At 42.7% G+C, this 15,879-nt stretch overlaps 1 protein-coding gene across 1 annotated transcript; it reads right to left on the bottom strand.

Annotated features, from left to right (window-relative positions):
- Positions 1–13,331: 13,331 nt before the first annotated feature.
- Positions 13,332–14,920, bottom strand: LOC308320432 (UDP-N-acetylhexosamine pyrophosphorylase-like). The gene has a single exon (XM_080770827.1). It carries the CDS (start codon positions 14,878–14,880, stop codon positions 13,357–13,359), a length of 1,524 nt encoding a protein of 507 aa, XP_080626953.1. The 5' UTR covers positions 14,881–14,920; the 3' UTR covers positions 13,332–13,356.
- Between the last annotated feature and the right edge of the window lie 959 nt (positions 14,921–15,879).

Below are 15,879 nucleotides of genomic sequence, written 5' to 3'. Positions count from 1 at the left end.
TTTGTGACACTGGTCCACTGAATTACAAAACACCTATAGATAAGTCAAATAAGAATCATGCGAGAGTGCTATTCTTAGACTTTTCTTCAGCTTTCAACACAATACAGTCTGATATACTAGTCTCAAAAATGGTACAGTTTGAACGGAATCCATACTTAATTCACTGGTATGCTTATTTCCTTACTAACAGAGTACAGAGGGTGAAAGTGAACACAACCCTCTCATCAGCATTAACTACTAATGTTGGTGCTCCCCAGGGTTGTGTGGGCTCAGCTGTACTTTATACCTTTATACTGACAGCTGTCGTATTGAGGAATGCCTGTCTTAATGTCGCACTGACACACCAGGCCAATACATTCTAAAATACTCAGATGATACAGTTTTGATTTCTCTCCTAGATAGTTCCAGTGATCCTGGACTGCACCAACACAGAGTAAATAAGGTGGTTGAATGGAGTGATAACAATGCTCTCATCATTAACACAAAAAAGACAGAAGAGATTGTTTTTGGTACACCACCAGAGATACACAGATCCCCCATTACTATTCATGGTGAACCGATCAACCAGGTATGTTCGTACAAATACCTAGGAGTAGTAATAGACCATCTATTGTCATGGAAAGATCAGATTGATTCAGTGTGTAAGAAAACAAAGCAAATAATCTACTTTATAATCTACCTTCGCCGTCTAAGATCCTTCGGTGCTAGTAGACGGATTCTTCCTTTGTTTTTCACTTCTGCTATTATGAGTGTTCTTCAGTATTATACATCACATTCCGTGCACAACCAATCAAATCATTTCTGTGGTACAAACACACCAAGCTGGGCATAGGAGGGGCTAGCGCCCCACAAAAAACACATGGTTATCGAGGCTATAGATCAGCCATGACATGACATTTCTAAACAGTATAAAGAGTGCTTCTACGAAAGGGAGTCCAACGTTTCTCTTGAGGAGACTGAATGGTCTTAATGACCTCTTGAATAGGTTTCACCAGCATACAAGGCACTCATTGATGATTACGTCCTTGCATTCAATATGTTCCATTCTTTCCTCACAGAGATGAAAAGCATGAAAGCACTCAAACAAAATGACTCACAACACTGAGACCTGCACAGTCCTGCAGTAAATAGGAAAAGGTGGACTCCATTATCCAAACTCCTTCGCTGCTCCCTTCAGTTCAGCCGCCCCAGCCAAAAAAAGACTTTCGACTCTTTCATTCCCACTTCAATACACATTTTAAACAAGGCAGGGGTTCTTCAACGTTATTCAGCCCAAGGACCCCTTAGCTGAGAGAAAGATGAATAGTGGACCGCCCACTACATGTTACTGTAAAATTGTGTTACATCCATCCATCCATCCATCTTCAATCCGTAGTCGGTTTGCAGGGGCAACAGCTCCATCAGAGTGGAGACTTCCTTCTCCAGAGCAACATCAGTAACTTCCTCCTGGGGGATCCTGAGGCATTCCAAGGCCAGTGAGTCCATGTGTTTAAATGTCTTGATTAATTGTATACACATGAGGACCACCAGGGCCGGATTTACCCTCCCAAGGGCCCCTGGGCTAGACAAAATCTCAGGGCCCCCCTGGGCTGTGCGGTGCATTTCGGTGCGAGACCCCAGTCGGGGGCCCCCGGGCTGCAGCCCACCCTAACCCAATGGTAAATCCGCCTACGAGGACCACAATCGAAAAACAAGCCCTCCTATATTTTTACACAAAGATTGATGTGTGGGTGTGTTTTCATGCTTTTTGGGAGCCCCTGAGGCATTGTGAAAGACAATAAAAACCATTGGTAGCAATAAGTACAGTATGTGTAACAGTGAAACATGACAATGACATGATATAGTAATTGTCAGGCTTACTGTATACTGTAGCTCTGCAGGGGTCTAGCCATCTAGAAGAGGGTATGTGTGAGTGTATCTGTCTGTGTGTCTGTAGCTAACTGCTGGGGCGATTCAGCAACAAATATGTTGTATGTTTTTCCATGTTTTTTCCCCCACATCATCATGTTTAAACTTTTTTAAATGTTTTATTTCATAGTGGAAGTCAGTGGGGCTCTGATCGAGCTGAAACATTGCTCAAATTTGGAGTCAAACATCATAGGCAGGTCTGATATTTGAAGGTCCGGACCAATTTATAAGGGTTGTGTGCAAAATATCTCCTTTTTTTTCTGTTTCCTAGATCTTAAGATTGTAAAATATATATATAAAACTGTTCATCAATTAAAAACAATATTTTTCAAAACCCTAACTCCATAAACAAAACAAACCCAGCGGGAGACCAGGTGCTGCTTATCGTAATCACTATAAAACACAGGTTCAACCTGGCTGCTCGTAAACTCTGTTTTGCCACATGCAGTCAGCCCTGTTCCACCCTGCATGCAGGCTTAGAGGTTCTGTGTTTTCAGTAATCCTGTATATTTACGATTGTCTCCCGCATTTGGAGTTGCCATCCATTCTGCCTACTCAGGAGTCTGCCTCGCTGAACTGTGATTTATGACTGTTTGAGCTGTAGCTTGTCAGCCAAACCTATTAGCCTTTACCTGAATTCACTCTTTTCCAGTGGTGGAAAATAACGAAGTACAATTACTTCGTTACTGTACTTAAGTACACGTTTTGAGAATTTGTACTTTTATTTACTATTTTTATTTTTCTGTATTTTTACTTTTACTTCGTTACATTTACAAGTCAAAAATCGTACTTTTTATCCGCTACATTAAAATTGGACACCTTTCGTTACTCGCTACACATTTCCACGCGAAATATGCGCAATCTCCGCATTTTCCACATAAAGTTTATAAAGTCATCGCCTCACTCATTCGTTCACATTCACACAGAAGCATGGTGGTGCGGTGCGTTGAAAAAGCTGGACAAGAAGCGCCCGTCTCTCTCTCTCTCTCTCTCTCTCTCTCTGGTGCGGTGAATAAATAACAGCGAGCCGCGCTGTGTGTGTGTGTGTGTGTCTGACGTGCGCTGCATCTGCTGGTTATTGCAGTTCTGTTTTCGTCACATTATGTGACGAAAACAGAACTGCAATAGCAGCAGATGCAGCGCATGTGTATGGGACTCACATACACATCTTAACGTCAGGAACGTTACACGACTCACCCATCCAGGTGATTGCAATAATAATCACTGTAGGCCGTCTTTACCGTGCATTGCATGTAAACGTCTGTCGAACGGGATGGTCGTTAAAGTTGATATCGGTTTCAACTTTATCCCCCAATAATGAAATCCACATTTGTGCATAGGCCTATAGCCTACTGTAGGCTTTTTTTACTCTATTTAGAAGACATTTTCAAGCTCTTGCTAATGAAATGATCGATTATTTTTATGGAGAAATCATTTTACATGCATCTCAATGGGAGACAGTTTGCCCTGCAAAGTGGAGTGGGTGGGGCTTAATTAGTGAAGGGCTAATTATAATGCGTGAATTTTAAGCAATTATAATGTCTGTTTTGCAAATTGCAATGGCTCTCCCCATTCTCCCCTAATTCTGAAATATATATTTGTGTGAGCTTGCTTGCACCCTGAGTTGTTTGTAATGTTTGTAATGATAATGAGTGGCCAGTTTAGTAGTGTTTATCCCAACACAAACATTAAATGCCATTGATAATGAATGGCCAGTTTCGAGACGAGTGTTGAAATAAAGCCACTTTTGGACTTCATTTCTTTGTAGGCATTTTGAAAAGCATGTTGTAGCCTACTTTTTACTTGTACTTTTTACTTTTTACTTGTACTTTTTAATTTTTACTTTTATACTTAAGTACATTTTTACACCGGGTACTTTTTGTACTTAAGTACATTTAATTTGAGGTACTTTTATACTTTTACTTAAGTAACTTTCTTAATGGGTACTTTGTACTTTTACTTAAGTCATTTTCAAGTAGAGAATCAGTACTTCTACTTAAGTAAAATATTTTTGTACTTTTTCCACCACTGCTCTTTTGTCTCATGCACCCTAGCTGTCCTCTTCTTTGGATGGTCTATTAGGCTTGTAATTAAAATAGGCTTGTATTATAAATATACTTACCGTAATTAGTGTGGTTGCCCTAAAGGGGCAACCAGACTCTTGTATCTGTAACACTTATTATTCCGTATTCTTATTCCAAACTGGAGTAAGACAAAGTTTGGCGCCCTACAACAACAAGAAGTTTTTGACTGTACGCACTTGAGCCATATGTCAAATTGAGCGGAAAAATCGGGAATCGTGTGCTTGTACTGTGCGAAGAGAAATGTTGTATATTTTATTTGATATGAATTTATTAGTGAATTAAATTTCCCCATTGACATGAATGGGGAAATGCAAAAAAACACATTCAAGTATTTTTCCCTCTGAGACTGTAAGCACTATAGTTACAAAACTTGGAGGAATATTTCCTAATTATCACTAAAATTAATTACAATTATAATTTTTTGGGTCGGCCTCATGGTGGCGCTATAACATCCCACTTTACCTTTTGGCTCATAACTCTTGAACCGTAGGTCGTAAAATCACCATTATTTTTACCCTGGATTCCTTGGGTCATGACGCATCTCCCCATATAGGCCACGCCCTTTTCCGCCATGATGGATTTTCCGCCATTTTGAATTTTGTCCAAAACACACTTTTTGCTTTTCCCACTACAGATTTTGTCCAAATGTCACAGAAATCGGCACACGTAACCTCTGGACCCATACGATTAAAAAACCAACTTCAGAATTTCGATAGTGCGTATCGTTCGGCCGTAATCGTCGTCCGAAGTTAGTAGGAGGGGCCTATATCACGAAAAACGCCATAAATCACGAACGGAATGTCCAATCCATCCCAAATTTGAATCGCATGTCCGGGGTGGTTCGTTCGACCGAGTTCCGAAAGCATTCCATTTTCATCCACAGGGGGCGCCGCAAACGCGATAAATGTAACCGTCTGTCGGGAAAACATGAATTTCGGGGGTCAAATCCCCTCCGAATTACTTACACGCGATCTGAGGCGTGACTCGAAACTGTAACAGGCTGGCAATGTCAGCGGGAGGGGTATATATGTAAGCCACTGCGGCAACCACACTCTGCAATTTTTTAAAATTGCGACCTTTCTAGTTCTGTTTGTGTCTGTGTTCTGCATCAGGGTTCAGAATTTCTATTGTGACTGTGTGCTGTTTTGAGCTTGTGGATATGCTACTTTTGCTATTTTTGAATTGGAATCCCGAGAAGTAACAGTTTTGGACATAATGAGGTCTGTCTCCACCCGACAGAATTCAACACATCAAGTTGTGTTATCTGGCTTCATTAAACCCGAAAAATCACAATACAAAGATCATTATCAATTTCTTAAAGGTAGTGTAGACAAGTTTCCAGCCAAAATTTAAAATATATATGAATGTATTTTGTTGGCCTTTTTTCCCTCTATCTTTCCCTTTATTATGATGCTGAGGTGTTCTCCTGCAACAGCACACTCTCCCTTTGGCCCCCTCTGGCTGAATGCACTGTTTATATCCACTACAGTTTACTACTCGGGACGTCGGAGGGGATTTAAACTTTTAGCCAATTGCAGCGCGAGGCTGTGACTGTGTGTTCAACCCAGCCGTATTATAATGAAAACGTGATGCGATTTCATTGCAAGTATATTATCCCCATATCTTAGTTTCACCATTGTTCATGTGAAATAGTATGTTTATGATTTAATATGTAAGCCTATTGAAATTATGAGAATCGCTATGTATAGCGCATGGTTGGGTGGTCCGGCCGGCTTGAAGCATGCATTCAACCCGTGCTCGTCAACGGTGACAAGCCGTCGCGGATCATCATAGCGATTTTTCTTCATTGCAATGAATAACCGTGGACAAAGTAGTTCACATGAACGATGCTGTAGTGGCTGGGGCATTTGAGGGGCAATATGTTTTATATGCACGATTACAAATATAAGAGAATTGAATTGAGAGCCAGTGAGTCTCCTCCACTACTTCCTACTTCCTCATTTGCGGGACTCGTTGTGTCAGTCTTGTGATATTGTGATTACGCTACAGTTACCCTTAAAAATTGTCAACTCAATGTCATTGTTGTAACTATGATATCGATAGAAATTCATAATTGTTTAATGTCATATTTAGCCATACGAGCGCAATATCCATAGCGTCCCTCCCAGCAGCAACAACAACCCCATAGCCTGAAGTGACCTGGCTCAGCCAATAGAATGACGGGGGGAGGGGGGTGGAGCTAGATTTGAATTTGTTTGGAAACACTCAATCACTTCTGTGTACAAACACTGGAAACTTGTCTACACTACCTTTAAGTCAACTCAGGACTTCCCAATCTAGCAGCACGTGAGAATAACTTAATAGGCTTATGATGTGATTTTCTTTCTTTTTTTAGGCTTTTTGGTTGGAGAATATAAATATTCTCTATGTTTATATACAAAATACTCTCTAAATGTATTCGCTTTGACATACTTTACGGTTCCCCAAATAGCAGATCCTCAAGCTCATCTTTCTTGTTTTCCTAAAAACAACACAACCACTGTGTTGATACTGATATAGTGTGTTCGAGGTCAGTATAAGGTCTCCTGATTCCAGCACTAGCAGATGTGTCGTTCAGCCCGAGTACCTACCTACATATCACGGACTGGACGACTCCCTTTTTCTGCTCAGGGCCTTCTCCAAGGTCAAAAGAGTCTTGTCTTCCATTCTTGTTCAAGCTGGTTGCTCTCTGGCAGGATGCCAGTAGTTTACCACTTCTGCTAGAAGACTCACCCACTGTTAGTTCTGTGTGCTTTATATTATGCAAGCAATGTGCATTTCTGTTCATGTTGTCGCAATCGCTCCTTAAGATAGGTTGTGAACTCATCACTTGTCGGCATTTTATTCTAACTGTTAATAAATTGAACATCGTCAGACCAGACCTGATCCAGATTGATTTATTCTCACAATGTGCTGAAAAGTTGACAAACAGCGTATATATCTCATCAGAGGGAGTAACCTCTTATTTGGCCGCAATACAACAACCATGTACAGTAATAGTGCCCTTTATACGCATCCTATACAACATAGACTAATTGACACTCTTGAAGGCCTGAACTTCTCCTTCCATGACCTCTAAGTCTGTTTACAAGACCGCCATTGCAGCTGAAAATAAAATAAAGATAAAATTGTCATTCCCACCATGAAAATACATCTGACATGGCTATACGAAAAAGCACAATGAAATGGCTTTGATATTGCTTGCAGCCAGATCATGGCTCAAGAAGCTGACATACTGTAGAATGTAGATAACTCCCTCCCTCTGATGAGAATCTAATCTGATGGGTAAAAATGGTTAGTCCTAGTCTAGTCTGCTTTGTCTTATGTCATTATATCAAATAAACTAGTGTCTATAGTTATGAATGTATCGGAAGTTGTCCCTTATCTGTTGCCCTATACTGTACCTTTTATCACATTTCAACTTATAATATATTACTATAATATTACTATAATATTACTTGCCATTTAATATACAGTAGGCTAACATCCAATTAAACTGCTTTAATCATAACAACACAATGTTTACAATCACAAACAGGCGCTCTAACGGAATTTATTATTATCAAAAAGAACATTGATGTTGTCATAATAGTCTGTATACAGTTTGCTGTTGAAATCCAGTTTCCATTGTCTGTTTCCTTACAGGTACTTATGATGAAACACTCATCCTTACCAGGCTCGCTGCAGTCGCTGGCTGTTGAAAATTACCATCTGTTTACAGGAAAAAGGCACACAGCCAAAAAAAGAAAGAAATCCTGGAAGTGGAGAGCATGATACCCTATAGGGGACTTCAACGTGTTTCAGCCCACAGACCCTTAGCGGAGAGAGATGAAGCAGGGGCCCACTACTTGTTATAGATTTCACTTCAGAGCTTCATAGACTTGTGTAGCATTGTGTTGGATTCATGTCCACGTGTGTGACAGTTAACATGCACTTAAACTCGTACTTTGCATGCTCTTTTTTTCCACCTACACACCAAACTTCTTTGATCGAAAATGGCCGATCTATAGCTTGTAAATCGATACAAGATTTCTGAACAGCAGCGATCGAAAATAGCCATCGCAAAAAGCAATAACGGGAAGGAGATGCATGCTGTGCCACGCGTCATATTTAATTGACGTGGCTTTGACATGACAGCTCTGAAGCAACAATACGTCCCCTCGTATCTCCTCCTTGCCTCCTGCACGTCTCAGGTGGAAGGGACTGAGACAGGCGAGGAAAAGGAATGGAGAGGATGTACAAACTGAGAAATGAGACGACTGGAGAGGAGAGACAGATGTGTCAGGAAAAGAGAAACAAGCCAAATAGATCACCAGCTCTCAGATGTCCTTTAGGTTCGTGTTTTTTATTGTCGGAACACACAGGCAGCAAACAGCGCGTGTGTTTTGGCAGAGGCTTTCTCAGGGGGTAAAGACATCAAACACATGGTGTGTCACGTAAGCCCCTTTCCAGGGAAATGTCCAGGGAATCATTGTCCGATGTTGGCCTGGCTTTCACACATACCCATGCAACAGGAGAATCGTCTGTTTCAGATGCTTTCATAAATGAAGGTTAATAGCACGTTTGATAAGGTGAGGGGGTGGTGTCTAGGTATTAGACGCACACATTAGCTATACTCCCACTCAAATATTACACGGAGACACCGCCTGAGGGATACGCAATCTTTTTTTTCCCGGTTTCCTTCCACAGAACATGACAGATAAATTGAATTGCTTGACATGCAGTCTCCCTTTGATGCACCCATGCAAAACAGAAAGGAAGCGTCTCTCCTATACACAATGGGCCTAATGTAGACGACAAGCTACTGCAGTGTAAGTGACACTGTTAAGGACATTAAAGAAAATAATATGTTCTGTAACGTTGTTAATGATTGTAATGAGATCTGTGCTACTTGTGTAATTATGGTGTTCGTGCACTCACAGCAAGATCACAAACAAATCAGTATGCAATTAACATGTCTGTTGATGTTGCTAGTCGATCTATTATAAAAGTCAACTGAGCTGAGCCTGCTCGCACGCACGCACGCACGCACGCACACACACACACACACACACACACACACACACACACGCACGCACACACACACACACACACACACACACACACACACACACACACACACACACACACACACCATATTTCTTAAAGTTATGGATTCCCATGTCATTGTTGTAATAGTGCTGAAAAGGCCCTAATTGGTTCAAGGAGAACATCTCATAGACTGTATACCAGCATCCCGGGCTATTTGAGGCTGGGAGCCACCCTCCGAGCATGCCTGGCGGGGCATGTTGTTTTATATGGTTGTTTAATTGACTTACTGTTTACAATGGGAACGTGTTGGGGGAGACGTTATGTGTGTGCGTTATGTGACGTTTATCTGTTGTGTCTATTATGTATGTGTTCATGTGGTGTTATAATGAGAGCTGTCTATCCAAAGCCGCTGTGAGGTGTGTGTGTGTGTGTGTGTGTGTGTGTGTGTGTGTGTGTGTGTGTGTGTGTGTGTGTGTGCGTGTGTGTGTGTGTGTGGAGGTGGTTTTGGGCCTGGTGGTGTTATACAGTACTGTATATGGAGTGTTGACGAAGTGCACCGTCGACTGGAACTAGCAACTCTCACTAGCAACAAATAAAAACGTCTGGGTTTCCGAGGCTAACCGTCGACAAACTTGGCACAAACACTGGTCAAAGTCATGGGTCTGCCATGCGAACACTGTGTACAAAGAAGCTCTATACGCACACCAAAGTCCTTGTGGCGGTGCGGGCACACGGGAGAAAACTGTAGAGGAGATCTTGGAGAAAAAACAAGAAGGTGGCCCGCTCACACCAATAGCCAGAGTGCCAATATTTATTAGGACAGCCGGTAAGACAGGAATGTATCCAACGTTTCGGCGATTAAGCCTTCATCAGGGAATACCGGGCACATAATGGTTCACACTTAAATATGGTGCCAGAGAGTCACGCAACCAATCAGAAGGGGGTAGGGGAACACGGGTTAAATAACCCATTCTGACCTGAGATCAGATTCTAAAAATGTCTTCTACATCCTGACAGTTTTCATTGTGACCTGAGATCAGATTCTAAAAAATGTCTTCTATGTCAGTCGCTCTTCGATTTTTCAAAAATAGCAGACCTACAAGCTCGTAGCGCGCCACTCGGTGGCCGCTGGGGGCCCAGCCAAAGGTGCATCGTTGTTCCTATCCATACCAAACTTGGCAGGGCTCTGCCATGACAGTCACTCACACCGGGGGCCATGTTTGACCCGCAGGGGCTAGCTATACAGGCACTCCACAAATCCAATCCGGCATAAGAGAGTGCACCATAACAACCTAAATTGCAAACATATTAGTACCACACTGTTAGAATATAATAGTATACAGTATTAAAATGTCCTTGTGGGTGGACGGCGGATGTCACAAATGTCCATTACATAGAGATTATTCAGGTACACCGGCAGATATTGAAATAGCTGATGTTCTCCTCACAAACTAAACACGCGCCATAACACTTTAAACTAGTTATTTTGAAAGTACACTTCTCTATTGTTTGATTACTCTGAAAAGTAAGTGAAAAGAGCGAGAGTCTAAAGACTCTATAATGGTGTGAGAACCCGCAGTCTACTATAACTCTACATGTGAACTCCTAAGAAGAACAGAACACATCCCCAGGACAGTGCAGAGTCACTTTGTTACAGCATAATAACTGCTCTTTAGCAAATCCCCTAAGAAGGATAATACATTCAAACTGGAATCTTATTAAAAGTGACCCTTTTCTCCTCCATTTCTCCTGACCCTTCTAAGATGGCTTTTAAAGGGACTAAGCTACACAAACCATTAAAAAGAACAATCAGTCTGTGTGTGTGTGTGTGTGTGTGTGTGTGTGTGTGTGTGTGTGTGTGTGTGTGTGTGTGTGTGCGTGTGCGTGCGTGCGTGCGTGCGTGCGTGTGAGTGTGGTGTAGGCACGCCTAATCTCGTAAACCACTCGGCGCATAATTTCTTGTGCACGCTGCCAGTAGGCAATGGAAGTAAATCCCTGAATATTAACATATTTCCGCTCTTGCGTGCGTGTATGTGTGCTACGAGGCCAGGTTGCACCGCAGATCCGACCAATATGTCCATATATGGAGATCTCTGTATCGATCAGTCATTGTCCCATGCCCATATGCCCCCTTCTGTGCCCATATATGGAGCCGACTGACGCCGTGACGACACGTTGAGGTTATTAATATCAAGAACATTGTGGTTAATTCCTCCATATTTGGTCAAGAGTGATGTAATCAAAATGACATCGTCACCGGATATATCGCACTGAGCACATTATGCGGATACGTGCACATGGGTGCGTGTATCCGAACGCACCCGTCAGAACTTTGTAGCTGCGGGCATTTGTGTTAGTGACTGCTGTTTGTTTTGTTGATTTACTGTAGAGTTTCCCTCTCTGAGAGGTGACCTGAGTGTGTGATTATTACAGTAAATCGTTTTTGGTTTGCCTATATACATCTCTTGTTTCGAGGTATTATCTGCCTTGTGGGTCCAACCTTTCCTCGTCAGGTGTGAGGGTGACAAAACGGGTCCACAGGGAAGCCATGCCCTTATTATATTAAACCGCTTTTCTTTGTTTTCTTTGTCCTCCAAATTGTAGTCGTTAAACGGATAACTGCTTCTCAGTGTATTCTAGTCCCTTGTGACAGTGAGGAGTTTCACCAGCAGAAGGAACACACTATTCCTCCCAGTTCTACATCCCACTGAACAGGAGAGTACAGCCAACAACAAATTGTGACCAGCCTGTTAAATATATTAAAAATATTTCAATTTATTCTCAATGTGTTTTTAAATAACGGATGAACAACCTCACAATGTGTCGCTGCTGTGAGCTTGTAGATCAGCTATTTTCATTTGTGCTTGTTTTCATAGACCTGGCCACTTGTTTCTCTTGCAAAACTGGTTTTGCCTCTGCTCACAATTTTCTCACATGTTTATGCTCATTAGTTGAAATGGATTCCAAACTGGCATGGCCACGTGTCTGTGCTGCTGAACTCAATCGCGGGCATGTGATTACAAACGAGGTAACTTATAATAATATTTCATTGAAAGGTAACTCCAAGCTTTAATTTACAGCAACATAGTGAAACAGTATTTATTTTCTTGTCTTTCAGACATCGGGGAGAGGAGGAACTGAAGCCACAACAGTTTGAGAACTTCTTCTCTATTATGATCTATTCTCTTTCTCAAATGTTCCTCAGAGGAACTGAACCACAGGCCTGATTTATATTAAGCGCCGTGCCAGCTGTTGTGCCAAATCAATTACAATAGTGCCAATCAAACAAAACACGAAAAGGAAAAGAAGTCTCAATTGGAGAGACATTGGAGTCTCAAATGCCACCGGTGTAGACAAATGTCAGTATTCTCTTTTTTTAAAATTAAGGCTACATACTGGGCTTATATAGACATGAGGCACATTCTAACTGATTTGTCTGGATAAAACGTAGCTGCATGTGTCCTGCACTCCATTCACAATCCCCCATTTAGAACAAGAAAGGAGATGCTAATCCAAAAGACAGATTTCCCCCCAGTGATTAATAAAGCTCCATGATGTGTAATGTATTCCATGTACTGGATTCTGGCATCATTATATATTTCTTCTTCATCCTAGCAAAGGTGAGGCATTGTTCAGGAGAATAGCCTCATTACCCTGCCATACTTTATTATCCTATTACTTGGTCCTGTGACTTCAAACTTTGTAGGATAACGTTCTTCTTCTCATTTAAAGCAATATACTTTATTCACATTCAGCTCCTGGCAGCCCATTGCAGAAAAGACTTGCGTGATGAACCTATACAAGTTGCAATATGAAGCATGGACGGTAAGCTTTAAGATCTGATCTTTTGACTTGGCTATTGCTATGGTCTTGGTCTCTGTGTTGCCCTATAGTCACAGAACATCCATGCGCAAAGCCCATAAACTTCTCTGTACATGTACACAAAAACATAGAAAGTGCTAACGCTGTATAGCCATGGATGTAAACTTGACATTCGGAACCTTAATAAAACTTTATTTCTATAGCATCTTTCAAAATTGCACTGCAAAGTACTTTACATGGACAAACAGCAAAATATGCAGCATAAACATTTATTCACTATCAAGGACCACACCACCAATGAAAACATTTTATACAACAGGTTTATTGATAACAGGAAGAAGGACATGATCATAAACACCACAGCGGGTTGATGATGGACACAGCGCTATTGCACAGCGATAACATCACAGTTTCCCCCCCACTACAGAGCAGAGGATAGACAAAGGTTGATCTTTGGGGTTTGCCGTCTCTCTCTCTCTCTCTCTCTCTCTCTCTCTCTCCTTCTCAGTTCCTACAGTCCGTTCTTCACTAGCTCATGGGCTCCAGTCGTGTCAATGACCAGGGTGGCACGGAACTCCCGACCCGTCACCAGCTCTTCGAGACCCTCTCCTCCATAGGACACCAGTGGGGAGATCTCACATTTGATTGGCAGGTCTGTTCCATCCTTCAGGCTGGGTATGGCGGGCACGTGCGTTCCGTTCTCGTCGATGAAGTGCCCCCCTGCGTTGAGGACCCAGCGGTGGTGGAGCGACATGAGGGCGTGTCTAGCAGTTGTGGGTGTGTCCTTGCCATATTGACTGTCGGCATTCTTGAGGGGAGAAAACTCGTCTTCTCTCAGCACCTCATACACCACAAATGTCTTGGCATACTGGAAGATGTCAAAGACAAACTTTTCCATTTTAATCCCATTGGGTTTGTCTGGTTTGATGAGACGTCCTTGTGTGTCCACATAGGGGATCTTCTTCTGGGCCACGTGGTGCTGCAGTTCAGGTTCATGCTTCTGCACAATGTCTTTGAGGAAGGACAGCGTAAAGAAGTGATTGGCAACGTTGCCGGCGTTGAACATGAGTCGCCCGTCGGCGCTGCGTTTCTCAGCAGTTGCCAGGGTGATCTCACTGTATTCCACCACCTGGTAACGCCCATCCACCTTACAGACCACGCCAACTGCCTCTGTTGGGTTGGTCTTCTCTACCACCTTAGCCCCACAGTCTGCCCCCTTCTGCACACAGAATCCTACAAAGGCGGGGTCAGCCACTTTCACCAGGACGTTGTCCACACAGTACACATGGATGGACTCGATCCCCCTACGGCCCATGTCATCTACGATGCCCTGGTTCCCCAACGACCTGTACAAGCCACCGTTGCCATCTGGCGCCATGGCTAGTTTTCCTTTGCTCTCCAGAATGATCTTTCCACGGTAGTCCATGGCTGGTAGCATGCCCTGCTGGAAGAATATGATATCATTCTTGTTCAAGCCAAAATAGTTGTGGTGGGAGAAAAAATCCTGGGTGGACTCCATTGTCCTCCCGCTGGTCATGATGTACCAATGAATACAGCACTTGGTCTTGTGCTTCTGCTCAGCCAACCGTTGCAGCTTCAGAATGCGCTCAGCCTGGATCTGAAAGAGGGTTTTGTGGGAGGGCAGCCCCACATCATACATGCCTTTGGGGTAAGAAATCCCCAACCTGGTTCCCTGGCCCCCAGCCAAGAGCAAGACAGCAACTTTATTCTGAGCAATGCAGTGCAAACCTACAGCCTCCCACTGTTTGAGGAAGTCTCTGTCTCGCGTTACACTGCCAAGCACCTCTCTAGGCACAGGTTCCATACGGGAGTCAATCTTCTCCTGCTTGCTGCCACTGGACATCTCCATGGCACTCTTGAAGAATCCATTAATCTCCTGAAAGTTCATTGGCTCCAGGTCAGCGGCCATGTCCTCCTGCTCCTCTGGGCTCAGTTCACTCCAGAACTGTAGGAGATGAGACTGACCCGCTTCGGCCAACCTGTGGGCCAGTTTGCTCATGCTGCTTGGTTCCATGTTTACACTTTTGCTGGGTTTTCAGTTATCTCTTCTCCAACTGAGCTGATTGCTTGCTTGGCATTAAGAGCATTGAATGTCTCTCGCAGCACTTGAGTGGAGATTCTCGTTCTCGCGTCTCTTATGTCCAAGCCCTATGCTTGAACACTGGTTAACTGACGGCAAGGAGGTTGTTCAGACGTGTGATCAAATGAACTGAAGTCAAAACATTGTCTGATGAGTTAATACAATATATTTATTTACAGTCCCTGTCTGCACAGTCAGAAAACTGTTTCCCTCCTATCAGCAACACCTGCAATTCATTAGGGACAGGGTTAAATACCCTCCTGTAACTATGGCAACCTAGGCCTTGATTGATAAATTGGCATTGCCCTGTAGTGACATCACAGAGATGATATGGAGGCTCAAATGGCTCTTACACGACTTTCATCAGGTAACCTGATGAACCTGAATGAATGGTGCTTCACACATTCACATGGTGAATGGTTACCTGCTCTAAGAACAATGGTTAAGACCTGAGCCTCCATCTGAGCAGTGATCACATGCAATCAGACACTCACACTGCATAGCAATGGCTGCATTCCAATGCAAATAATACTATGGAAGAACAATCTGCTATAATGTCTCTTTACTGTGAGTGTTGTTTATTACGCAGATCAGAAAGTCATGTTGCAATGAAACTGTTGCATTTAGCATGCAACAATGCACAGGTTTCTTTTGTTTTTCCTTCTCCATCATGTCATTGACAGCATCAGAGCTGTTACTCTCCTCACATGGAATGCAGGCTGTTAAGTAGTCACAGTGTGTGGGGTATATTCACATTGCATTTATAATGTTTGGCAGCCAAATACTATTACAAAAAAATACGTAAGTAAGTTTGACTAAGTAGGCCCTATTAAATAACAGACAGGAATATATCTTAATCGACCAATGTTTATTAAGTTCAGCAGAAAATTTCAAGTCAACTCATTCACTTGATTTTGGACAAAAATATCCAGT

Source organism: Protomyctophum bolini, assembly GCF_963924005.1.
Source record: "Protomyctophum bolini genome assembly, chromosome: 1".
Taxonomy (NCBI): domain Eukaryota; kingdom Metazoa; phylum Chordata; class Actinopteri; order Myctophiformes; family Myctophidae; genus Protomyctophum; species Protomyctophum bolini.
This window is presented reverse-complemented; position numbering and strand designations above follow the sequence as displayed.

Coding starts and splice junctions, on each gene's coding strand:
- LOC308320432 (XM_080770827.1), bottom strand. CDS start 14,880: ATGGAACCAAGCAGCATGAGCAAACTGGCCCACAGGTTGGCCGAAGCG.